At 43.7% G+C, this 26,238-nt stretch overlaps 2 protein-coding genes across 4 annotated transcripts; one reads left to right on the top strand and one right to left on the bottom strand.

Annotated features, from left to right (window-relative positions):
* Positions 1-3,446: 3,446 nt before the first annotated feature.
* On the top strand, positions 3,447-13,875 carry RAC1 (Rac family small GTPase 1). Of its 3 annotated transcripts, XM_027656783.1 has the most exons (7): positions 3,447-3,718; positions 5,873-5,944; positions 7,297-7,414; positions 9,691-9,747; positions 11,251-11,313; positions 12,007-12,166; positions 12,330-13,875. In XM_027656783.1, exons 1-7 carry the CDS (start codon positions 3,651-3,653, stop codon positions 12,458-12,460), a joined length of 669 nt encoding a protein of 222 aa, XP_027512584.1. In that variant the 5' UTR covers positions 3,447-3,650; the 3' UTR covers positions 12,461-13,875. The 3 variants fall into 3 exon arrangements, with proteins under 3 accessions (XP_027512584.1, XP_027512582.1, XP_027512583.1); XM_027656781.1 differs by lacking the exon at positions 9,691-9,747 and having other exon boundaries at positions 3,636-3,718; XM_027656782.1 differs by lacking the exons at positions 3,447-3,718; positions 9,691-9,747 and adding an exon at positions 5,529-5,572.
* A 514-nt stretch (positions 13,876-14,389) lies between these two features.
* Positions 14,390-25,994, bottom strand: DAGLB (diacylglycerol lipase beta). Its single transcript, XM_027656776.1, has 15 exons — positions 25,799-25,994; positions 25,185-25,336; positions 23,228-23,402; positions 22,462-22,723; positions 22,243-22,368; positions 21,134-21,261; positions 20,006-20,132; positions 19,571-19,654; positions 19,044-19,121; positions 18,626-18,706; positions 18,405-18,532; positions 17,855-17,923; positions 17,693-17,765; positions 16,957-17,210; positions 14,390-15,545 (listed from the first exon to the last, which is right to left on the bottom strand). Exons 1-15 carry the CDS (start codon positions 25,891-25,893, stop codon positions 15,353-15,355), a joined length of 2,025 nt encoding a protein of 674 aa, XP_027512577.1. The 5' UTR covers positions 25,894-25,994; the 3' UTR covers positions 14,390-15,352.
* Positions 25,995-26,238: the final 244 nt, after the last annotated feature.

Genomic DNA, 26,238 nt, shown 5'->3' with positions numbered 1-26,238 from the left:
CCCGGCGCGGGGTGTGGGCGAGCCCGGCGCGGGGCCGAGGCGCGGCCCGGCGGGAGCGGGGCTGGCCGGGGCCGGGGCGGTGTGTGGGGGCCGGGGCGGGCGGGTGGGTGTGTGGGTGTCGGCCACGCTTCCCGCCGTGCCGGGGGCGGGGAGGGAGGCGCGGGCCCGGCGGGGATCGGGAGCCGTGGGTGTCCCCGCGGGTGTCCCCACGCTGGCCCGGCCGTGGCCGGACCGTTCCCGGCGGAGCGGAGGGTGCGCGGGGCTGTCCCTGGAGCTGCCGCTGCTTCTGCTCTTCCTTTCGTCACCGAAGTAATCCAAGGGTGCTAAAAAAACCCCAACAAACTATGTTTTTAATGACATATGAAATTTAATGCTGGTTTGAAACGTCTTTTGTGAAAGTAAGAAACTTATTGGGCTTTAGAGCTTCATTTTTTTACATCCGACTCTCTCAGTAAAACTGGGTGAAATGGGCTGAGCCCTGAGCAGATCGTAAATGCTTGTGGGCAGAGACTGCTTTTGTGGCTGCAAACATCTGGTCTTGTAAGGCTCCTGTCTAAAGGAGGCTGATAAGGCACCTGAAATACAAATAGTTAATTATATACTTGTCTGTAAAGAGCTGTTACACCTACAGCATCTAATATGGTGCTATTTATAAGTGAAACAAGTTGGGGGTGCTTTTTAGAATCGAGTTAGCTCCTAAGTTTAGCAGTTGGATTTCAGTGTGGGGAGTGCTGGAACTGAGGTGAGGAGAGAGTCTGTGTGTTTGCTATTTCTGTGTTTTCTCCACGATGCTGTTCCCAAAAACTCGGAGGGATTCTTTCTCTTACTGGATGTCTGAACTCAGGGGAACATCACAGGCCAGTTGGAAAACAAGACTTGTCTTATGCAGTTGGAGAGACATTTTTTCCCTTAGGAGAAACAAAAATCCCAGTGTAGGCTGAGCATAATTGGTATCACAGCAAACTTCTGTAGATGACAGAGGAGTGAAGTGTAACTAAATGGACTTGATACTGTGGTCTGTAATTTCACGTGGTGGCTTAATCTTCAAGTTATTTGTATAGAGGGTTTTTGTTGATTTGTTTATAATTATGTAGCAAAGTATGGTTGAAAGATAAATTTACTGTGTGACAAACTTGTTTTGACTTGCTAGGTAAGATTTTGAGCAATATGAACAAAAAAGTGGTACCTCGATAAATGAAGAATTTTCACGGTAATGTAATTCTTTAATGACAGATAGGATAACTATGGATTGCTCTTCTGGTTATATTGATTTTTAAACCAAACCAGTTTGCTTTTCTGCTATATAATTTTTTTTTTTAGTTCAGCTGAACTCTGTATTTACAATGCTGTAAATGAATGTGATGCATCATGTTGGGGTGGGGAAAAAAGTTCGGTCTACTTCCTCCACAAGATTTGAGAACTCAAAAAAACTGTATAGTGTTCAGTAATTCATTCAGCATAACAGTCCTTTTGGTCATCTGGTTTGTAAACCATCCCACTTCCTAACGTGTTTTTTATTTTTTGTCTTGGAAATGAAAGTGGTGTAATTCTACTTGAGTTCTGTACATATTTGTGAACAAAATACAGTAGTTTAATTTGTTTTCCTTCCTCCTTAGTTAGAAACAAATCTCTCTTTTAAGTTTACCTTTAGGTAATGCTCATTTTTGGCAGCTCTGCATCACCCTCCGTTCAATGTTTTTAAAAATACTTAACTATTTGTGTGTCTTTGTGCTGTTCCTGCTTCAAGAGCTCCAGCATTACAGGTACTCTAGGAAACGTGTCGTGTTTGGCTTAGATAAGGCCAAAGCTTTGGTGTTCCTGTGAAACAATGCAAGTTAAAGATTTGCTTATGTAATATTAAACTTGGGCATTGTTTTGTGTCCCCTCTGTAAAGATCTGCCGGGAACAAAATAAACAGAGCTCTAGAAGTACCTGTGATTAATTTTTAATGTGTTAATGAGTAGGCTGTTTCTCATCTGTAGCTCACGCTTGTTCTTGGAGTTTTGGCTGGTCTGTGTTTAGACGACTGACTTGGCTAGAAGAGCGTGCCATGTGTGCTGGTTGAGCTCTCCTGTTTTCCCCTTGGTTTTTTTCTCTGCACTCCGAGGATTGTTTGGGGGAAAATGAACGGCAACTGTTGCTTTGAGCTCTGTGATGGAGAGCAGAAGGAATGTGCAGGACAGATGAGGAGCAGCCGCTTGAGGAACTGCAGGAATTGCTGGTGATTGACACTTGAGAAAAAGCATTTGTTGAAGTTATTTTTAGCAGCCTTTGTTTTCACTCTAAAAAGGCAGCTGTTGAGTGGTATGAAATCTCCAGTCATGTCGTGTAATGTTAGGAGAGTTCTGTCTTTTGGAGAAATCACCAATTACTGGATGCCATGGAAGTGGTCACACTTCATGCTCTTTTGTAGGCATTTTTTAATTGTAGAAATACTGCAAGAGCAGTGATTTAGGAGTCCCTCTTTGGAATTCAGCTTAATCTGAGGCCGTGTGTACTAAAGCCGTGCTGTGTCTGATTTGATGGCTTGTGAGGGGGGTGCAGGGTAATTGGCCTCTTCTTTGTGTGAGATGCTGGACACTTCGGGTCCCTCCCAAGCCGTCTGTAGAGAGCACAGTGACTTGAAATTTAGTGACTTGTGTTACTGAACTTTTTAGAGTTTTTTAAAAAAGTAGTAGCATTTTAAGTCCTGAAGAGCATATTTGGGAGAGGGTGTGTGCGAGTGAGTGGTGTGTCAGAGAGGGTGTGTCCTTGTGCTTATCTGGCAGAGCCGCCTGTAGCTAAATCTACTGTAGCAAAAATCCTGAACTCTTGATCTGAGGGTGGTACTGGAGAAATCTCAGCTGCTGTTCAGTGGTGGAGTGAAGAGCTGAGCTGTCGTGCATCCTGTTTGCCAGACACGTCGTTCATGTGGGGCAGAGAAAGGAAGAAATGGCACAATCAAAGCTTTTTATGAAGGCTGCCTCCTGTTTGCAGATAAAACATGGCTCCAAGCAGCTCTAACACAGTGGGGAAATTTCATAGAATTTGTTAGTGTATGTAAAGCCAGGAAAGAGAAGATATGTTTTGTTTTCAGGAATTAATACATATGTGGTTATATGAGTGCATTGATTCCTGGTTGCAACCCAGAACCAGAAAGGGACTCAGTGCAGTCCTTTGTTAAGGTAGTAGCTCTGTTAAGCATTTGAAGCATCTGTAGGCCATGTTTTTAATGACAGTCAAATGTTGCTGGTTTCATTTATGTAATAGTGGGTGGACAGAGCCGTGATTAAATAGTTGCTAGAAATCTTATGACTAATCTTGGTGTTATTTTAGTTTCTTAGTCTCAGCCTTCATGTGCAAGGATTTAAATTTTGCCAAACATTTTCAATTCTCTTTAGGGGAGTTGCTTTAGTACAGAAGTTAGAAGTCTAAAAAAGTTGATAAAGCACTTAGAGGATGTACTTTATAAAGGTAGGCATTAGTGTTTATTTTTAAGACCGGTGACCATAACGATCTGATTCGTGGGGCAGTGAGCCAAAAGGCAAGGAAGGCAGGAAACCTGGATGGAGCAAGTCTGAAACAGGGTTGTTGGACGTGTTTTTTCTTGTTTAAACGACTCTGGCTGATTGGTGCTGCAGAAACACACTACAGGCACTTCTGAGCTTGGAATGAAACCTCTCACCACCTTCCTGGCTGCTGTGATTAGCCAGAGCACACTCACCAGTTCCAGTGCCAGGTGAGCAAAGGAGCCTGGGTGCAGAGAAAAGTTCTTGGTCTGCTACTGAAAATGCTGAGTTCAACATGAATTTGGTAGAAGCTAAAATTACCTGTAATGAACTTACTGGAAAATGAAGCATCAGACCAAACAGGTTCTAGAAGTGTGAGAACATGTTGTCTCTGCAGCTCAAGGAGTTTCCCAGAGCAGTTGGCTCTTGCTCCTCTCGGGATCTTGAAGGTTTTCCCAGTTGTCCTTCCTGAGCTGGCCCAGTGTAGCTGCCTGGATTGTGATGGGAGAGCAGTTCAGCAGTACATCCAAACTGGTCTAACTCATCAGCAGGCAGCTAAAATAGCAAGTTGTCCTTATGGGGGAGGAATAACTTTCCTTCACTCCCTGTTCTGGCTTGTTGCAGTCGGTGAGTGCTGGTGCAGGAGCTGAGATGGGATCTCCTCTCTTGACAGCTGTTAAATAGGTATCTGCGGGGTGAGCTGCTCCCCCATTCTTTCCCACAGAAGTCTTTAAAGGGTAAATCCATCTTCTGCTTTTGAGCACAAGTGTATCTCAAGCCTGTTACTACAGGGAAATGTTCAGAGATTCTACTTAACGAGAACAGAATTAAATGCCCCCTTTTATGTTGTTATTATAGCTTGGTAAGAGTGCATGCTGAAAGGAAAAAAAGGCTCAGACTGTGTGAGGAGGTGAAAAACAGGGTGGAAAACTGCATGGTATGATCAGAGAGAGTTGCAGCAGATGGGGTGTTATGGTAGGTATTGGCTCAGAAACATAGAACAAATTACAATTAAAAAATGGGCGTATAAGACAAAATCCCAGCTAATTTTGCACACTGAAGCAACTCTTCCATAGCTCAGATATTTAAGGTGATGTTGGCAGATGCTGCTCTCAAATACCTTCTTGGGCTAATGCAGCCTGGACCTGCTTAAAGTTCAACTGAGAGACCTGTTACAGACTGAACTGTGACTTAATGGTTGTGACAAAGCTCAAATTTACTTGTGACAGACTTAGTTCAGGAGGCTCATGAGTCAAATCTAATGCTACTGGGGAGATCCCAGTGTAGGTGCAGTTGGGTTTCAGAGTCACTGCTGACTTTGAGCAAATCCCTGCGGTGATAAAACATCTGCAAGACAATGCAGTTTTCCTGTTCCTCCGTTCAGGAGGAGGGATTGGGCTGCAGGGCTCTGGTGGTATCCTTGGAGGAACTAGTTACATGCTCACCCCTGGAATCTCTCACACTGTTAAAGGATTATGCAAGTGGGAAGCCTGCAAGGGAACCAGCCTGCAGTGTCAGAAACACTCTTTGCAGAGTCTGTTTTAAAAAATTTCAAGTTTTCCAACACTTTAATTGAAACTGTAACAAAAACTCACAAGTGTCATTAATCTGATGTTTGACTCCAGGTAAGATGTGGAGAGGGAAGGACCTGGCTGCCAGAGTTTTGAAAAGAACCTGGAACAGAACCTTGTCCTGCCCCCATTTGAGGCTGTTGAGAATTAGATTAGTAGGGAAAGGTTTGGTGTTCCAGGTTTTCCAATACTGGAATGTGATTTATCTGTAAATCAGTTCATGAAATGTTTGAATAGTTGGTGAATGCACACGGGGAGTCTTTGCAATAATGTGGGGATCATCATTCATATTTGTTCCTTAAATACTCAAAAGTAGTGATGTGTTGAGAAATTATACTTTCTATCCTTTCTTTAATTTTACTTATGTGCAAGTATGCCATTTTCTGGAAAATATAACAGTTTTGGAATTATGTAAAGGGTATCTGGAAATACTTCTCTTTTTTTATTTTTAATTTCAGAGAGTTGGAGTAAGGCATGAGAATACATGAGTTATCACTCAGGTGACCAGCAGATGTTAGTAGTCTTATTAGTGCTTGTGTTTGGTTTTTTGTGTCTAAAATTTACAAAATTAGGTAATTTATGACTTCACAAAATGGATGTTTATATTAGGTGTGTTTTCATTGCCAGTTATCTTCAGGCTGCAGTCTGTCAGCTGGTTTCCTGCCCAGTGACTGCTGACACTCCTCAGTGACACTCCTTGAGAGGCAGGTCCTGAGGTGACTGGGTGTAATTAGTCTTCTTCCTGTAAAAGGAATATGATTTCTTGTTATTCTGGGTGAATGTGTTTTACATGTGAACTTTCTGTTTTTGCAGTGCTGTAGGTAAAACATGCCTGCTCATCAGCTACACAACCAATGCATTTCCTGGAGAGTATATACCCACCGTGTAAGTACTTCTCAAATAACTCATTTCTGTCAACTTCTCTGTGCCTACTGCCGTTCCAGATTCCTTATTTGAATTGTTGGAATTGACTGCAAGTGCCCCTCAGTTCCATCTGAAATGTTTAGCTGGGTATCCAGGCGTGTGTAGGGAGAAGCACTTTTGGCTTTTATGGCTTAGCACAGTCACACCAGTGCTCCTTCATGGTCCCTCAGTGTTGGCTCCCTCTGCCCTGGCTGAACAGGGACTAATACTTGCTAACATTTTATCAGATGTTGTTCTCTTTTAAAACAGTGTTTCTGTCATTAATGTCATTCATTATAAGCAGTCCCAAGGCTGAACAGCTTGTAAAACATCAAGTCATGGTCAGGAATAGTTGGCTTGCATGGCTGGAGATTTTTTGTTTGTTTGTTCTCTCCACTTTTTGTGCTGCTGCCAGTGCTGTGCTGAGCCAGTCACAGCTCTGGAGCTCCTCAGACGAGACTGTGGGGACTCATTTATTTTGGTGCTTCCCATTTTCTTTCCCGTGCGGATTTGTCGGTATCGGAATTAGTGCAGTTCTCTTTCCGGGGGCCTGCTGGGGGGAGGGGTCTTATATATGAGTCTTATACTTCTTTACCCTTTTCAGATATCTCTGTATTTTGATGAGTTTTTCAGATAACTAAATACATTCTAAGGAGATATACAGATGACTTTTGTTAACCTGGCTGAGGCCTTGTTGCCTTAGTTATAGTCACTTGTGTTTCCTTTCTTTGGTCTTAAATTCAGATTTTTGCATTACAGTGTCTTGTGTTCCCAGTGAAAGTGACTGAGCCTTAACGAGTCATTAAAACCTTTGCACTCTCACTACTGATGAGATGATAACGATGCCTCCACTGGCTCCTGGTTATTGGCTTTGACACTTCATTGGAGGGGGTTTTGATTAGCAGGATTAATAAGCTTTTCTCTTACCTGCTCCTGTCATAAAGGATTCCTTGGTTGCTGCTCATGTATCTTCTGTTCTAAATCTTACAGCATGAGACAGATTAACTTGCTGAATGTCCCACTAAGGCTGGAAAGTGCTTGCTAAGTACATCTCCTGCTCTCCTCTGCTCACTGGGATTAACTCTTCCCTTGGAAGAGCCATGACAAAGATGACTTCTACTCAGCCTGAACCAATTCTGTTGTGCATATTTTTTTATTCCATTGCCCAATACCAGCCTCATTATTTAAAGAACAGCTTTACTGTCTCTGGGGAGCAGAAGGATGCAATAAAAGTTTCTTCCCTAGTTTTCCCAGTTAGGGCTCTGTGAGGAAGAAGTCCTTGGGTGCCTTACTTTACTGCCAACTAACGCAGCCAACTCTCTCTTTGTTTTTAGTTTTGACAACTACTCTGCCAATGTAATGGTTGATGGCAAACCAGTCAATCTGGGTTTATGGGACACAGCTGGTCAAGAGGACTATGACAGACTACGTCCACTCTCCTACCCACAAACAGTAAGGATGCCCTGAGAAACCCCAGAGAGTCTCAACAGCTTTGTCTGACATAAAACATTTCTGGTTTTGAACAACGGGCCAGCACTGTCACACCTGGAGTTGTATTTCTTAGTGACTTGTTGCAAGCTCCTTTCCTTCACCTTGCTGTAGCTGTGATTTATGATCTTTGATGTGTGTACAGCTCTACAAAAGTTAAAATTTGCATGGTTGTGTGTTTGTGTGCACTGGAACTTGCTGGCGTTTGTGTAGTTGCAGCCTCAGAATCGGCCAGAATGCTTGATTTAAAAAGGAAAAAGAAAAAAACCACCCCAAAACAAACGCAAAAACCTCTTAGTGAATAGTCCCATCAGCCAGGCCATTGATTTCAAGGTTAGCATCCCTGCCAAAAGCAGGGTTTGTTTTTGTTTTTAGGCGCGTTTTGGCTGCAACCTGACACTGTCACTGCTAAGCACTTGATATTGTTCAGCCTCTGAAGATGTTCTACATGTGAAAGAGGGAGCGCTGAATGAAGAGATTATTGGTATTGACAGAGGCCCAGCGTTCCAACACCCTTGAGCCCGTGGCTGTTTTATTACTTACTGTAATTTGTGCTGTAACATCCATACAGATGTGCTTCTGTCTTCCCTGTTTGCAACTGGTTAAGTCCTGCCTGCATCCTGCATCTTTCCATGGTTGAGGAAAATGCTGAAGTGATCTGTTCTCTTCTTTCCAGTGCAACCTGAGTTACAGTTAATCTTTGTAGAGGCTGGTTTTCTAATCTCTTTAAAGCAGTGGCTTTTACTTGGTGGAGCTGTGCTACAAGTAAAGAAAGGGTAATTTGCAGGGTTTTCTTGACATTGATTACTGTTGTTGTTAACTGTCAGATATATGGTCAGTGGTAATAATGTAAAATGCAACATTGTTCCACTTATCTGCAGCATAACTGCTCTCTTGAGTAATGTGAATCTTATTTAAGGAACTCTGGTGCTATTTTTAGTAAACTGTCTTAATTCACAATTTTCCTTAATTCACTGCTCACTAACTCTTACAGTTTTTAGGCTTTCCCCTCAGTAGCAATACCCATGATGAATATGAACTTGCCAGTTGTGGGCAACTATAGTTGAAATGCAGAAATACCTGTCTCTCTTGGGAAGAGAGACAATGGAAAGCTGGCTTTCTCTAATCCTTAGATATTTATAGGATACTTAAAGCCTCATCTTCGCTTAAATTTTTCTAAATAAAAATATTTTCAAAAAAATATCTGAGGGAAGAGAAAGGCTTGTTGAAAGATACTTAATAGTGTAAGAAAGTCGAGTTGTGAGTGCATACACTGTGCCTCCCCTGTGACAAAGGGACAGAATGCATGTGCCTGTCTGCAGCCTGCTGAGGTGACCGTGGTGGACTGCCAAAGAATTCCATGTCCATCTGAGCATCTGGTGGAAAAAATGTCTTCTGTACAAGCAGGTAGAACTGTTAAGTACAGGTCTGAAGTACTTTCAGTTATTTGGATTGCTTTACAGCAGAAAAGGAACCAGGGTGGTAAGTCTTGAACTTCTTGTGAAGCGATCTGCAGATTTTAGCCTCGTGCAGCGTGAGATTCATCACCCCCACAAAACTGCCAAACAGCAGAGAGGAAGAGAACAGTGGTGCTGATGAAGCCTGACCTTTTTTTAGGATCTGTGTTCAGCCTCCCTCTTCCTTCACTGTGCTATTTAAAACTCACCCCCTGCTTGTTCTTTGTCCCCCCCTTTCCCTGTATGTGCACCTGAACTGTGTCCTGGGCAGGGTGAAAGCAGCAGGTGGTGGTTACTGGGGCAGTGTGTGTGTTGGGATCAGCCACCCAGCAGCACCAGCTGGGAACTTCACAGTGAGGGCTTTGCATTAATCTGCATCTTTTCCCCTTACTCATATTTTTATTCCTTGAAATATACAGGAATTTAATCCCTTTTCCTGAATTTATTCCAGATGTGCTAGTGTTTCTGAATACTTGGGGAAGGAAATTGGGACGGAATAGGTTAACTTTGTTTCCTCAGGGGGACTAAAGCAAAAAGCAGTTGTTAATAGGATGCTTTCCAGGGAAGGTTTGCTCTGGCAGGTCCCCCTGCTGGTGCAGACAGTGGTTTCTGGGAGGGCTGTGCCTGTCCTGGGTGCTGGGAGTTGGTTGTGCTGAGTTACAGGGCAGCGTCTCTCTTAAGAAGAAAATCCACTCTGAGAATATCTGTGAGCACAAGTTGCTGACTGAGAACGTTTTCCCTTAAATCCATTTGAGGAGTAACTTTATCTCCTACTGTTATTAGGTTGGAGGAACCAATGGTAAGAATATATCTTCCAGTCTGACAGATGAACCTATTGCCGTATGTAAAACTTTAAATAAACCTCAGTTCCAAGTTCTGTCATCTTGTCTTGCTTATGATAGTGATAAATTGGCCCCTATTTTTTGAACAACTACTTTTCTTGGAACTATCAGATTCCTAGATCTGAGAACTCTGTTATCAAATTTCTTTATATGGCTAAGATAAAATATTTTCTTACAAATAAACAGCTTTTCCTACTTCAGATTGGTAGTGTGCAAGACACCTGAGATCTTCCAGTAATTCCTGGTGGTTACACCACACCTTTTGATCTCTGGAGCTAGTAAAGGAGAGTCTGCGTGATGTGCAGCACTTGAGTCACCACAAACCTGCAAAATTGGAAAACAGAAGTAGTGGCCATAGTATCACATTATTTGATGTTGTTTCTTTCTTCTTCTGGGACGCTGCTACGGAAACTTGTTGGGGTGATGCATGAACAACTGGGTTGCAAGTGCTTAGCAGTGCAGATGGCAGCTGCTGACCTAACAAATGCCTTGAAATGCAGCACAATCAACTAACCCTGCAATGCCTGATTCTGTAACACGGGTGGGACCGGAGTGAGGTCGGATGCAGAGGTAGGTTGGGGGAAGTCGGGTTTGTTTGAGAGACCCTTGTTGAGTTTTGGGTCATAGCAAGACAAATCTTCATCAGCACAGAGACACGAATCTGGGGATTGTTCTAAGTGCTCATAGACTGTAGTGTGTCAGCAGTGAAGCTCCTTGTTTTCTGAAGTGTGTCCTGCAGTTATATAAACATGCTCTGAAATGTTTTTACCTGCTCACTCTTAGAATCTTTTGCCTTCACTTGAAAAGCAACATGTGCAAGATCCCTAAAAACACCTGTTTTTCTTTTTGCTGTCTCTTTATTTAGAAAGAAAAGGAGGGATCTCTGAGATGTTTTTAATGCCCTTCTTAATCCTAATTTAGTTATAGAGAAACTGTGAAATCTTTTTTATACTGACATTCAGCAGAAGTGAAGTTTTACAAGAGGTTCTGAAGAAGTTTTACAAGATTCTTCTGATTTGGGCATGGAAGTAATAATTGTAGAAATTCTCATCTGATTCCCCCCCCCATTCCATACTGTACCCTTGGCCTTTGCAAGTTGAGTACTTTAGAGTTGTATATTAATAGTTCACACTTTGCAACATCCAGTGCTGATGAGTTCCCTGTCAGTGAAGAAGAAATGACATTTAGAGGAAAAAACCCCGTGCAAGGCAGTGATATTGTGTTCTAGTTGCTGGCTACTGCAATAGCTGATTACAAATTTGACTGCAATCTATTTGTTGTTTGTTTTTCCCCCCTCTTTGGGGCTGCCTGTAGCTGCCTGGGAGTGGATTTCCCACTGGGAAAGCTGCCTCTGATCGTCACGTGCGGCTGTATCGCTGACCTTGCCTTTGCAAGTGTGATAGAGCTGACACTGTGACAGAGGTACTGGTGATATTGGCCTGTTCAGCAGAGTTTACATTCATGTCTCTGTGGGGCTGACTGCTCTCAACTTGTTTTGTAGGATGTCTTCTTAATCTGCTTTTCCCTCGTGAGCCCAGCTTCCTTTGAAAATGTCCGTGCTAAGGTAAGGATGAGCTGGGACTGCTTTATGTCTGAATGTTCATTCTGTTCCCTTTACAGCAGTGGTGGGAAAACACTAGGTGCTTTTTTTTTTTAATTGTTGACAGGCACTGTGAAATGTGTTTTGAAAAGGCAGAAATGTATTTGCCTCCCTTGTGAGTCATGGAAATTCAGGGCACATGAAACACTCCAAGTGTGAGTTGTTCTTGATGCGTTGATGGGGTAATGGTAATCTAAGAGTGTTCAGATCACAAACAGCACCTTCCTTTTAGTACAGTTAAAAAGTTTAAGAACAAATGCCTGTAAAAATTAGGTTGATAGCACTTGTTCCTTCCATCAGCATCGTTCCAGCACGTGCTCTGTGACTGTTGCAGTGTTTCATGTCCTTGGACAGCTCAGCTGCACAGCACATGGAGGGGTCTCCATGGGCGAGGGCAGTGCAGGTCAGGGTTCTTCTGGTGTGTGAGGAAGATACAGCCCTTAATGGGGTGCATTTTTAAAACAGACAGAAGTTGCTGTTGGTTTCATTACCAATGATGTGCAGCTCTCTGTGTGCCCTGTTCTGATCCTGCCCTGATGGATCCTGGTGCTCCCCCTCACTGACTGACCCAGGAAGGACTGTGAGCCTTCCTGGGGTGACAGTGGAGCTGTCTGTGGAAATCTGGCCCCACACAAGAGACACTGTTTCTTTTTCCAGTGGTATCCTGAGGTGAGGCACCATTGTCCCAACACCCCCATCATTCTCGTGGGCACCAAACTCGACCTTCGGGATGACAAGGACACCATTGAGAAGCTGAAGGAGAAGAAGCTGACTCCCATCACCTACCCACAGGGCCTTGCCATGGCCAAAGAGATCGGTATGAGCCTCTGGGGTGGTTTTTGACTGCAGCTGCATTTTATTTGTGGAAGAAGCTGTACCTTAATTAAATTAAATGCCTGGCTTTTGGTGTGGGGTCAGCTGGGAGTGGTGCTGCTGGGGTTGTGGAAAACTGCTTTGTAACTGTGTTTCTGCTTCCCCAGGCGCAGTGAAATACCTGGAATGCTCAGCACTCACGCAGAGAGGCCTCAAGACAGTGTTTGATGAAGCCATTCGAGCAGTGCTGTGCCCCCCTCCTGTAAAGAAGAGGAAGAGAAAATGTCTGCTGCTGTAAACATCACCCTCCCCCACCCCATCAACCCTGTGCTTTGCTCAAACAATGGAGCATTCACATGCCAAGTTTTTCTGTTATAAATTAGTTCTCTACCATAAATTCATGAACCAGTTGACAATTTCATGGTTTCATTTGTTTAAAGTATGATCGTTACCTTGCATTCTTCTAAGAGCAAACTCCTGAAAAGACACACCTATGTGAAGCCTTATTTTTAAAATCCTCTTCTTGCTCAATTAAGTGTTGCCAAACTTATCTGCTGAACTAAGTTGCTTTGTTGTGCTACGAACACTAAGCACTAAACTGTTTTTTAAAGATTCTTCTTGAAAATGACTCTAATTTCTGGTAGGAAATGCAAAATCTTTCTAGTTTTTCACAGTAAGTAACAGTACCGGGAATGAGCAGAACACTGAGCTCTGACGTGTTTTGTTATTCAATGTTTTCTCAGTGCAGCCACTGCCTGTGGTGGGTGTTGAACCCCAACCCCTGGCAGTGACTGACACCCCTGAGTCACAGTGTAAATGCTTTATCATTGGTAAGGGCTTGGTTGCAATCTAGTTCTTGCTGCTGTGATTTAAAAAAAATAAATAACTATTCTTACTGAAGTGTATCTAGTCCTTTTGACAGCATTGTGTTGTGATGGGTAAATGGAATGTTGGGTTGGATCAGACAATAGTGCCAGACAGTATTTGACACTGTACAGATGACTTACACTACACTGCCAGGGTAGCTCAGCCACCATTTTCCCAGAGGTGCAGTAGTGGAGAGAGGTTGGTGTTCATAGGTAAATTCCTTTGAATTTCAAGTAGGGCATTCATGTAGGTTCAATTCTGGACCAGTCATTCCCACTTTTATGTAGTAAATGCTTTTCTTGTAGAATCTCTTCTTACTGAGCAATATAACTTGTATTTTAAAAACCTTTCTCATGATAGAAATTTGCTTTCTTTTTCTTTTATAGAGTAGAATGTTCAAGCACATCCTTATTTTCCCATTATTTCTGACCCAGTAAGTTATGCTTTCTGAGCTTTTAGTCTTATTAACTAGGTGTAAAAATCATGTGAAGCAGCTTTAGACATTTTAGTAATTTTTATATTTTAAACCTCTTGTAAACGACAAACCTTCTCAAGTGTCACTATTTGCAAGATCCCCCCCAGTGTAACATGACTAATGCAGACAAGTGTTCTCTGTCACTCCATGTGCAGCATAGATTGTAACAGTAACGGGTCTGTGAGGTTCTGTAATTAGTGCTAATGTTCTGTACCTTCTAAACTGGCAGGAATATGATGTTGAACTACACCCTTTCAACCACTAAAGCAAAATTTAAAAGTTGCAAAATTGTGAAGTTTTTACATTGATCTTTTGCTAATGCAATTAGCAGAATGTTTTGCATGTAAGAATTAATAAATCCTTGAATCACACTTGTGGTGATGTTTGAGTTTCTGAGCACGTGTCTCATTCCTGTGCCACTCTGCACCCACATTCTTGTCCCCTGCCCAGAGCAGAGTCTGCACGTGTCTCCTCGGGGCCGTGTGTGCAAACCACAGCCTGTCAGGGATGCTCTGGGAACCTGAATTAAACACAGCATTTGGCAACAGTCCTGCAGAGGCCTTGCACTCTCCCTGCAGTTGTTACAGCTCCTGCTGCTGCTTGGGCAGTGGTTCAAAGCTGCTGCCAGCCAGGGCAGGATCTCTGTTCCACTCCACTGTCTGCAAACAAAAGTGCTTTTCCTTTGAAACTGTTACAGTTTGTGCTTAAATGTCCCAGATTCCAGCCTTTTATTTCCAGCCGAGCTCTGTGTTGGCTTCTCTCTCTCCAAGTAGCTGCACCCGAACGTGCTGCCCTGCCCTCCCCAGCCAGGGGCAGTGGTGGGTGACACTGCAGGACCCCAAGGGCACCGTGGTCCCTGCACAGCCATCACTGGTACCTGTCATCTCACAGGAGCCAAGTTTTTATTGTGTATTTAATTTTGTCTCCATATTGAATATCACAGCAAGAACAGCCACACAGTTAATTCTCAACCACATCACGTTACTTTTACTTACATCAGTTTTTTTTAAATAAATGCTGCCGAGCCTCAAAAAGAAAAAAAAAAAGTTAAAATAGTTACACACTAAAACAAGGAATCCACTTTTTTAAAAGCAGTAAAACTGGTTATATATTTTTGGCAGAATAGGATCCACGCTCAGTAGCCAGAGCTGGAGCTAATGACCAAGATGATGCCAGGGTCTGGACAATGGGGTTTTTTTTTCCTTCTCATTAAGTAGTTTTAGTTTAAAATCAATAAAAGTAGTGATGTGGATCAAGAAATACAAAAGACAGATTTAAGAATATTGCACATGTATATTCAAACAGCATTTAACCACAACAACCCCCCCACACTGGGATACCAGCACAATCTGTAAGAAAAATAGTGCAATCACTGAGAACAGCCTGAGCCAGACCTGGCCAGCCCACTCACCCACCTCCAGCCCTGAGCTGCAGCAGCACTTCCCAGCCTCCTTCCCTGCAGCGCCCTCAGCTTCCCAAAGGTCGGGCCGGCGCAGACAACGCTATGAAGGGACTTGGAAGCAGAAGTGGGTGTTTGGATTCGTAAGGACGGCAGGGCCGTGTCCTCACACACATTCACTGTGTCAAGTGCTCAGCTGCCCCCTCGGACACGGGCTGGGCCGGGACTGATCCGCTCGGGAAGAGCCCAACCTCCGGCACAGACGCAGACTTGGTGCTTCAGCCAGCACAACATTCCCCGAGGTCGCTGCAGAGGCAAGGGCAGTAAGACCCTTGTTCATTTTATGCAGTGTGAGAAAAGTACTGAAATCCACTTAGGCATGGAAGTGGAATGTGTCCTGAATACCTGAAACCCGCAAAAAAAGCCCCCCAGCTCCTCCCCGAGCTGTGTTATACTGCACCGGGGGTGTATTCTCGTGTCTGACAAGACAGACACTCTCCATGTTCCTGAGACAAACTGTTCAGAGCTTTGAGCACAACATCTGGCATGTGGTCTGTGATCATCTTGGGACTGATTAAGATGCTGCTGAAGACTGTTTCGTTTGACCATCTCGCCGTGTATTTAATGTCTGAAGAACACAACCTAGAAAAAAACCACACCACAAATGCAATGGCTCAGACTGTCAGATCTGGAACAGACAACCTGGAGATTCCTGACCTTGCTCAGGGAGGAATTGGAACCCTCTCAGCCCCAGGTTGGCTCCCAGAGAGCTGCAGGTCTGACCTTCAGCAAACAGCTGGAAATGCTGCCTTTAAGTGCCTCTGAAGGCAGAACTGCACCAAATTACACTGGGCCTTAACTGGGAAAGAAGCCATCAGAGGATCAAATAATCCTGCTCCCAGGAACATGGAATACAGTCTGAGCAAGGAGAGGGAGGGGGTTAAACACTGCACATTCACATGGTTAACGTCAAATTTAGGGAATAAGTCACAGTAGTATCATTAGGAGTCTAGGCAATGGATTTAATGCTGCACATATGATGCACCATTCTGTAAAATAAAATCCCAAATACATGATGGGGGCTCTTGTGTGCTAGTCCATCTTAAAAAAAAAACAAACACCAGGATTAACTGCTGTGCTGTGGAATAAAAGATGGAAAAGAAATGAATAAAGTAGAAGAGCAGCCATCGAGAAAACCTTGATGGTCAGGCCCCAGGTGTTCAAGTATCCAGCTTGTAAAACCAGTATTAAAATCATTAAAGATTAAAGATGTGAAGCTTAAACAAAATAGTGATCTACTGAATGATTTCTCCTTCAATTCTTTTCTTTTCTTTCTGTAAGGTACAATTTCTTTTTTATTCTGTAAGATGGTCTCAGATGTGCAAGTTACAGATGCTTTTATTTCTGTTTCTGAAGAATGACATGAGAGGATATCAAGGCCTGTCTGGCTTAGGGGTTTCAGGTTGCTTTGTCTACAAAAACCCAACATCAACAAAACACACAAAAAACCCCTGAACATGACACTGCCCCAACAAAGCCACAATCCTCACTCTTCCAGCAGTTTCAGTTTTCTGCTGTCTTTGTCTCAACTTCCTGCATCCACAGAAAAGCAGCAAAGGACAGGGAACCAGAGGCTGTGTGGGCACACACTGGTTACTGGGGCAGCTACACCTGTCCAGCCTGGCAATATTTGGCCTCTTTCTCATCCCCAGCACTCATGTGACTACTCAGTAACAAGGTATTTTGGTATCACTTCACTACTACCAGGACCTAAGACTCAGGCAGGAACTGCAGTCTGGCAAAGCTGAACTTTACAGTGTTAGTGTTTAAAATTTCCACTTCAGCACCTGCAGGATAAGGCACAAGGAGGAACAGTGTCCAGGGCTTGAAGCCAGGAGGCACAGAACAGAACCTGAAAGGCTGGGCAAGAACCACAAAGGGGTACTGGAGATGCAGACACATCACAGAGCTGGAAACACATACTCTGAAAGTGAGCAGCAGCTTTAAGTAGGCCTTAGGAGCACAGGCCAGTGGCATTCATTACTCTACTTACCTCCGAGAGCTGGATTCTTCTACAATGTGGATAATCTTTCCAGGAAGATACAGATGAGGATACTGAGGTGGTGAATTCTGGTGTGATTCATCGTCAAGGGCATTGTACGACGGTGAGCGATGAACCATTAAACTCTCCTCGGCCAGCAGGGGCTGGCTCAGGGCTTCCTGGTTCCTCCCATCCAGCTCCGTTGGGAAGTCATCGGGATCTCCTCCAAATACCTCGTACCAACACCCCCGCAGCAAAATCTGGTACTGGAACCAGAGAGAAAAAAATGTCAAACTGAGGTTTGGCATCTCCTCAGGTAACTTATTCTACTTGTGTGCTTGCACACACACATCATCTGGGACTACAATTAAAAGATTAAATGTTACTGTATGCACATGCTCCCCAGACTCTGATAATCTCTCCCTATCGCATTTTCTCCACAGTAATTTTCATTTCACCAGTGTGTAACCCAAGCCTATAGTAACACTGCAAAAATAATTTCAGGTCTTTGATGTTGAGCACTGATATCTCCCAGGTCTTGATGAATCTTAATTTCCAACAATACAGCTTTATAGGACAGGAGAGTAACACAAACGTCCCTGAATTAAAAACACTTTTGTTCCAAAACACAACTGTAACTTTCATCTTTAAGATCAAAAATACACACACCAGTAATTGCCCATTAAAGCTGGGGCTTAACCCAGGTAACCATTCCACTGACTTTTAACCAGGACCTGCATGTAGTTACCTTGGGTCTGTTGCAGTTTGCCACAATTCTCACTATTTTCCTCTTTAAATCCTCCATGTTGGGCATACTTAACCTGTTCAAACACAGAACAAAGTAAAGCAAAGCCTCCTATTTTCTGCAATCAGACACATCTCTGAAGATTTAAAAGTGTTTCCAACTCACCTTGCAACAAGGTCCTTTCCAACAATGACTGAAACAATGAAGTGCTTAGTGTAATCTGCAAGTGATTTGCTTAAAGAAAAAAAAAAGATGCAGTTTAGATGCACTAAAGAGAAAAGCACACTTTACTTTTACAATAATGATTATCATTCAATAAAAATACAAGTATGTGGCTGCAGCAGCAGCATTTGCAGTCAGTTCCTCAGTGGGCTTTCAGACTTCCTTGCTAAAGATGCCAGAGTAACTTCAATGCTGCTGGGGTGTGTACATGTCAAACAGGCCAAGGCAGACAAGTCTGGTAAGCATTTTATTTCTGAAACATTTATTGTAAACTGTAATTGTACTACATGACAGAATTCCCTAGATGTAGTTCATTCTATAACACTCCCCCAGGGACTCAACTGTAACTCAAGATGGAGTTATAATTCTAGGGAACAATGTACAAACAAACTCTTAGCACAGTCAAGCCCACAGTTACCATCTAACACACCTGTCAACCACCTGGAAGACTTTTATGTCTTAGTCAGAGAACCAAACAACAGAAATGTTTTACCTTAGGAGCCCTCCTGGAGGAGAGAAGGCGTAACACTTCAATGTGGGGAAGGAGTTCCTGAGCATGATGGCCAAGATGGACGCTGTCCCACCACCCAAACTGTGGCCAACTATCACAAGTTTATATTCCTAAGACAGAAAAGAGAAAACAAACTTAGATGGACACAGGAAAAGCTCTGTGCAATTTTTCTGGCAAACCAAATTATTTGGAAGGTAACTTACTGGAGCAATTGTGAAAGCCTGGTTTAAAATTCCATCATTTATTAGTTTTCGATAGATGTAAGTTGCAGCTTGAGTTATTCCCTACAAGAGAGCACCTGAAGTTAGAAGGGTGTATCTGACCTGAGGGGTGATGCATGTCTACTTTAAATACACCACCATCACAGAACAACCTTTTTGCAAAGCTGCTCTGCTCTTTAACATGCTCCTGACAGAGGTCTGGTTATAACCACGTGGTCTGTACATGCTGTATGTAAGCATTACAAATTCTGCCTTGCAGTTCCCAAGGCAGTATTTGATGCAACAAGCACTGAAGTAATTCGTGCAATCCACCTCACAAGCAGAATATTCTTCTGTTTAACTAAAGGATCCCAGGTGCTCACAGTTTGTTGATCTACAGCCAGCTCCAGACTGCACACACCTTATGCACAAAGCCGTTCTCCAGAACATCCTCCAGCGTCAGGTCTTCGCAGTCTGCTGAGAGATCTGTGAGAATGTCCTGTGAACAAGACACTGTGGTCAGACCTCCCTGCAGGGCTCTGTGGCTCCTGGGTCATGCTGTGCCACTCAACACTGTCACAGGGACATCACAACCTGGCTGCCAAGTGTGTGAGCAACACATGTCCCACCAGACACCACCACACAAGCAAACAATACAGAGCAACCACAAGTCTGAGTTCCACTGTTTCCAAGCTGCACACACACACACACATTACTGATGCACCTCCACTCACAGTGAAACGGAATTACCACCTCCTGTTCTCCACACTCTCTTCCAGTGGCACAGGGAATATTACCCATCCAAGGGCAGGAGAGCTTACAGCTTGAGCCTGGAAGACTCATACCCATGAGTTATTTTTACATGTGCCAGCATAACACAAGTTCCTCAAGGTAGCTGGAGTTCACTCATTTCTATAAAGCTAATTATTGACATCAGAAGGATGATACCTCAAAAGACAAGGTTCCTCTCACTGCAACCACAATAGCTTCCTTTTTGTGATCCAAAGCAACAAAAAATGGAATCTCATAGATCTGGAGGGGGAAAATGTAGTCAGTAGAGACATCAACTTTTTATAAGAGCAAACACTTGTTCTCACCTTCTGAAAGCTCTTACTGAGCTCCCTATTGTATTATGCAAAGAATTTGAACTGGTCTCTCATTTAGTTATTCTAAGTGCCTTTTTTGCTATAGTGAAACAGATTTATGTCAATGGTTTCATGGCTCTTCCTTTAGATTAAGCAAAAAAAAATCAGAACTGAATGTGTTCATTTGGCTTTGCATGTTGCACTTAATAAATGCTGAAGGCAAACTAGACCCTTCACCCCTTGCTTTCTGTGAGTTAATTGCTCTGGGTTTTGCTGAATGCCTGTCCAGATTGTTTACCTTGTTATGAAAACTGATATGAATGAAGTCTCTGTACTGCAGTCCTGTTATTTTTAGGATGGATCCAAAGTGAAAGTTATGCCGATCACTGCCCGTTATATCAGAATCTGTTGGTCTATTTCCGCAACTAACAAACACAGAAGAGAAAAACTTTCATGTTCCAATTTTTTAGGTTTCCTTTCAAGGAATCAAACTTATATTTGCAGAAGAATTAGTGCCAGGAATCAAAAGTGCTGCTTTTTGTTTTTTTTCCTTTTTGCAATAGCACCAATAGTCTGATACAAGATGTTACCTCTGCCCACAGACCTGGCTCTGCCTGGGCAGCCCTGCCACACATTTTCAGTTCAACCACTGGCAAATCCCCCATTGCTACAGGACCATCAGCAGAGCAAACAATGCAGTAAGAAAAGAATTCTTAAGATTACAGGCCAATGAGAAAAAATACAAACAAGGAAAAAGGAAATTCAAAAAAAATTCTATACAGCAAGCTTATCTCATTTTTTATCCACTGTATTATACAGGTTTTTTTCCTCCAAGTAATTTATATTTCAGTAAGTTATATTTATATTTCACGTTACTAATTAAGGAAATCATGGTTACACTCGCAAATGTCAGTGGTCATGTAAATATACAGTAATCCTACACAGCAATATGCAAACTGAGATATTGACTCTAAACATTTTTGATTAAAGGGGTTCAAGGGAATAAAAGGGAAGCTGGTGGGACAGGGAACTTTTGCTAACTCCTTAAGACAGGGAAAACTGTTGATAGACTTCTATTGCTATACATACATCTGTGCCAAAAAAGCATCTCTAAAAAGCCTCATTTTAAAACATGTTTCGTTTAATTCCAATTTTTCCTCTGTCATTTTGCTAAATGAATTTTATTTATCTCAATCACAAACTTCTGTTATGAAAAAAATACCTAATCTGTTTGAGGGTGTAAAGACACTGGAATTTTGTTTCTACAGAACTTGTGAAAGATAACTATAGCAGTCAAGCTCATATATCCCCATTAGTGATATAATTTAATGAAACAAAAATACTGCTATTGAAACTATTTTATTTCTGCTAAAACTAGTTAAATAGAAGGCAGCTGTGTGTTTTTAAGGTCTTGGGTCAAACCTACCAGTCACCTTTGAGCTTACAGAGTGCAGTAAATGGGCTGGTGTATATGTAGTAGGGCCAGCCATAGGCAGCTGCAGCAAACAGCATGTAGTGAGCAGCATTGTCCAGCTCCACATCCAAATCATCAGTCTGAAAGGACACAGGGAAAGCAAATGAAGGAGAGGGAGGAAGGAAGGTGTTAGGCAGCCTCAGAATAAAAACTGAACACAGAAAAGTGAGAATTAAGGTATGATGAAATACACACTTTCCAAAGGGAAAATCCAAGGTCTAAGAGGAACTAAAAATAGCCACTCATATGCCAGGAAAAACTCTGTTTATTTACGTAGCTACACAGCTGAAGAACCTTGAAAAGTTCTCTTTAAATGAGTTTCTTCCAATGCTGATACACTGATAAGCTCAGTGCTGAAAACAACATTCACTCCAAATATGTTACTTAAAGGAATGGAATGTCAACGAGAAGGCTAAAGAGTCTGCTGCAGATCTGGCTTTCAAGGCACAACCTCATCATATTAGTTGGATTCAAAAGGGAGTTGACAGAGATACACTGGTTAAAGTAGAATTAGATATGTGTATTAAACGCAGATCAAAAGAAGTGAAAAAAATTTACAAAGGTATTTTACCACCAAAGAGTAACAAAAATGAGTTAACAAACTAACCCATCACCTGCAAGCATTTAAAAGATGCTATTTTTGCATCTTACCTTGTCTGGGTATTTGCAGCAGACAAACAGGCTACAACACACACTAAAAGAATAGCTTCTCAGGTCCATGCAAATAGTACAAAATATTTATTTTCTCTCTGTTCCCTTTCTCTCCAGCTGTTCAACAATGATCAAATGTCCTAAATGGTTCCTTTTTTGCACTTCATTCCCCATTCAGATATAAGTTCTACTTATGCAAAAGCAGAAAATGTCTTGACCACAAACTCATCAAGCTGTTTTCACTGCATCTATTAATAACTTTAACTGTTACTAGTTTTTACAGTAGTGTCTAATTTTGTTTAAGAAATTAACAAAACAAAAAAAATCCCTCTACACAGTGAACTGCATTTCATGGTCTGGTATTACCTCCCAGAGTAATTACAGCAGAGGCTGCACCAACCCTATCTTACCACGAGAGATGACGGAGAATGACACAGGACTTCTTCAGGCTCTTTTGGGCAACTCTCCATTTTATCTTGCTCCTGATGGAGCAGAATCAAACCAGCTGCTATGTCACTTGGCACCAGATCAGTGTCCTGTACAGAGAAATGAAAGAGGCCGTTAAACCACCCCACAGCTCAGCGTGGCCCAGCTCTCTGCCAGAGCAGGGGGAAGGGGGTGGGTCTCACCGAGAAGTAGGTGCGGAAGAGCTCTGCGATGCTGGTGAAGGCCACCCGGTGGTCGTCATCCTGCACGATGCAGCAGCACAGCAGCCTGATCCTCTTCTCCCACACCCTGGTGGCCGAGCTCTTCACGTTGTACAGCAGCTGCCCCGACTGGCTGCTCTCCAGGTTCCGACTCACACCATCCGTCAGGTAAAGCGTCTTCTTCCCCCCCAGCGGGTCAAAGACAATGACAACTCCGATGACGGTAAAGATGATGATAACCCAGCTGCAGAGCAGAAGGGAGTGGGATAAAAGTGTGACACCAGATACTTCTGACAAGTGTGGAAGTAATCCCAACTCCAGATCTTGACAGACCAGAACCGAAGCTCGGGATGAAATTCTGTATGACCGCCCCCTGCTCCTGCCCTAAGGGTGCAGGGCTTGTTGTTGGGCTTTTAACACTGGGCACAAGAACAGGGCTGTTGGCTTGTTTCACACAGGGCAAAAACTCAAAATCACAGCACTGTGCTTTGGAAACAGCAACCCAGAAGTGTGACAGCTCCATTTCTCACCACCAATTCGGTGATCTGGTTACTACCCCTTTCACATTTATCCAGTTTTCTACACTCCCATCATCCCTCTTACCCTTTCTGATCTTCACCTCATCTCCTTCACTCCAGCATGTGCTCTTTCAAGGCAAGTAGCTCAGGCTTGTTTAGGAAAGGATATTCAACTCGTGTTCCATTTCATGTACACTACCAAGCTCAAATTTGTGGGGAGGCATCTTTACCTGGCAATAACTGTCCAAATGATGGCATTTATCACAGTCTTCTCACAGTGCACACTGCTGTCTGACACCCACACAGCTCCTAACACAGCCCAGATGAATTCAGGGAAATAGAGAAGCAGGCGAGTGTAAAGTACTTTGGGAAGTGATTTTCTTGGGCCGGGATTAGAAATTGTTCCTGAAAGTAGAGAGAGAATTTAAAACAAGAACTGTTCACAAATGCATTTCAAGTACATAAAATCCTACCTCGAAATATGAACTTTCTGAGCTTTAGAGAAAGTAAAATACTCAACTAAAACTATCAAGTATTGTCATACTAATGGAGAGCTATCACTGAAGGTGAGGAAAGAAAAACAACAATAGGTTTATAGGTGTGATTCTTAGAATCTACTCTACTAAGACTCCAAATACCTCTCCAGTCAGACACAGTTCTGCACTGAACTTCAGGCAGCAGTGCTGTGCCCAGCATAAGCCAAAGCTGCATTCCAGGAGCACTGGCTCACCTACAATTCCTCATGACTCTTGGTGCCTACTTTTATTATTCTATTTAGCTTTTAGTTGGCTGAATATTTAATTTTTAGGTGCTACTTTGCTGGGCTATGGTGAAGTTCTGGCTATGGAGTCACTAAACAGTAACAGGAGAACAAAAGTAGGACCATTACCAGAACAAATACTTCTCAGACTATTTTCTGTATTGATAGTTTACTAATAACCTTTTAGCACTCCTAGGCAATAAAGAAGGGAGTAATTTTTGGCCAGCTCATTTCCTTAAACCAGTTTGCTGCTCTCAGGGTAATGAGGTATTGGGGGGGGGGGTGCTCAAGTGCTGACAGGATGATTTATAAAGGCTTAAAACACTGCAGAACAACAAAAACGTTGGAAATTCTTTTCCATTTGTAAAGCTGTGGTTCACACCCTGTGACAAAGCTGCTTAAAAAGCCCTTGATCCAGAGGGTGCTTTTTTCCCATTCCCAGGTTGCAGCCTGTCCTGCAGCAGTGTGGTTGCTTACTCAGACACAAATCAGACGGAAGTTTTTCCTCAGAACAACTTTTCCTTTCTCAGCACCACCCCCCAGTGTGTGAGGTCTCTCTAGGAAAACCAGCGGTCAGATTCCAGGCCAGGATTATCATCCACAACTCTGCTCTGACATAGTTTCTCTTCATGCACACTTTAAGCTTCTTTCCACTTAAGTAATTTAAACAGTTTTATTTATAGCATGTTGTGAGAACCAACATATTAGAATTTGTGGGGTCTCCTGTTATTCCAGAGACCACACACATATTCCAAATTAATCGTCTTAGCATTACTTCAATAATCAGGTGCCTCACCAGAACAAAAAGCTTTCCTAGCATTTTTTAACCCAAAATGAACCATTTCTACAAATGAGTAGAAGTTGCATTGGGGTCCTTACTTCCGTTCAGCCATTCACTTAAAGCTGTAGGTCTCATTTAACAGTACTTATTGTTTGAGTTTTATTGAGACATTTATACAAATCACTTTCCTTTGTGGTTTTTTCCCCAAGCAACCCGCTGCAACTGAGGAACTTTCACAAGCCATGAGTAAACCTGCCCGTGCAAGGCTAAAACTAACACAATACTTCAGATGGGAAAGTGATTTTTGGATACTAGACTCCTGTCAGAGAGGTGGAGCAGTGTTCCATCAGAGGTCATGGTGAACCCAAAGGGGTTTTCATGATGCTCTGATGGCAATGGACATATCTCTGTTAGCACTTTGTCCTAATAACAGCACTATCAACAGCCCGAAGCTATTGTCCATTAATTATAATGGATAATATTAATATAGCAAACATATTAATGGTTACAGAGAGTTTTTAAAGTTTGACTACCCTTAAAACACCTCAATTTTTTTGCAGTTTTTTTAATGTCAACTCCAGATTAAAAAAGCACAGCTATTACAATCCTACCAGATAAACACAAAATGCTATTATTAACTATTTACCTTGCATACTGATGTACACAAGAGCAGATAACGCACATATTATGGAAGCCAGGAGGATGATGAGGACGAGCAAGTAGCTGTGCAGCAATCCCCCCCCGGGACAGTTAAATTGCCCCTTGTGCACCGTGTAAAGGACAAGGATCCCAATCCACCTGCAGGGAAGCGAGATAACAAAAGTTACAGTTCGAAAAGAGAAGTGCAACACTGCAAAGTGATCGCCTGATCGGCAGTTTCGATCTTAATGAAGGCACTGCACAAAGACCGATAGCAGGGGAGCTGTTACGTAAGGAACGTGTCAGAAGGAAGCGACCACAAGGATGCTCCGCAGGAATTACAGCTCAGCCGTGTGCAGCCCGGGCTCCAGGCTCCTCACTGCCTCAGGTCCCACAGAATCCAGGCCGCGGGACAAAAAGGAATCACCCCAATAATTACTGCAGTAACGAAACCACACGAGCGCTGCTCGGGGATTGGACACAGCGGGCGCTCACGGCCCGGGGCACCGGGAGCGCCGCAGGTTCCGTGTCACGGCTGCTCCCGCCGCTGCTCCCGCGGGCACCGCCGCGGGGCTCCGCACACCGCGCGGGGCAGCGGCCCCCGCGGGAAGCGCTCCTTACCACACCAGCCGCACGAACAGCTCGAAGGCCCCCGGGAGCACGAAGTCGTCGCTGCCGATGGCCCAGCGGCGGCCGAACACGACGAGCCCCGGCATGGCGCGGGCCAGGCCGGGCTCCCACCGCTCCCTCAGGGCCGCGCGGGCCCCGCCCCCGGCCTCCAGCCCCGCCCCCCAGCCCCGCGTGGCCGTGACGTCACGGGGGCTCGGGGCACGCACGCGCCGGGAGGTGCGCGCGCGGGGCGGCGGGAAAGCCGGGCCCTCGCAGCGCGCGTGCGCGGGCGGGCGGCCCAGTCGCGGCGAGCGATGCCCGAGGGGCGGGGCCGGTGACGTCACGGGACACCCTGAAGGAGCGGCGGCGACACCTCCGTGAGGGGCGGCCAGTTAATTTGTGAATTAGTGAATTACAGCGCAAAGCACCGAGGGAGGGCAATGAGCTCCCTC

Source organism: Corapipo altera, unplaced genomic scaffold, assembly GCF_003945725.1.
Source record: "Corapipo altera isolate COAL_440 unplaced genomic scaffold, ASM394572v1 104, whole genome shotgun sequence".
In the NCBI taxonomy this organism is placed as follows: domain Eukaryota; kingdom Metazoa; phylum Chordata; class Aves; order Passeriformes; family Pipridae; genus Corapipo; species Corapipo altera.
This window is presented reverse-complemented; position numbering and strand designations above follow the sequence as displayed.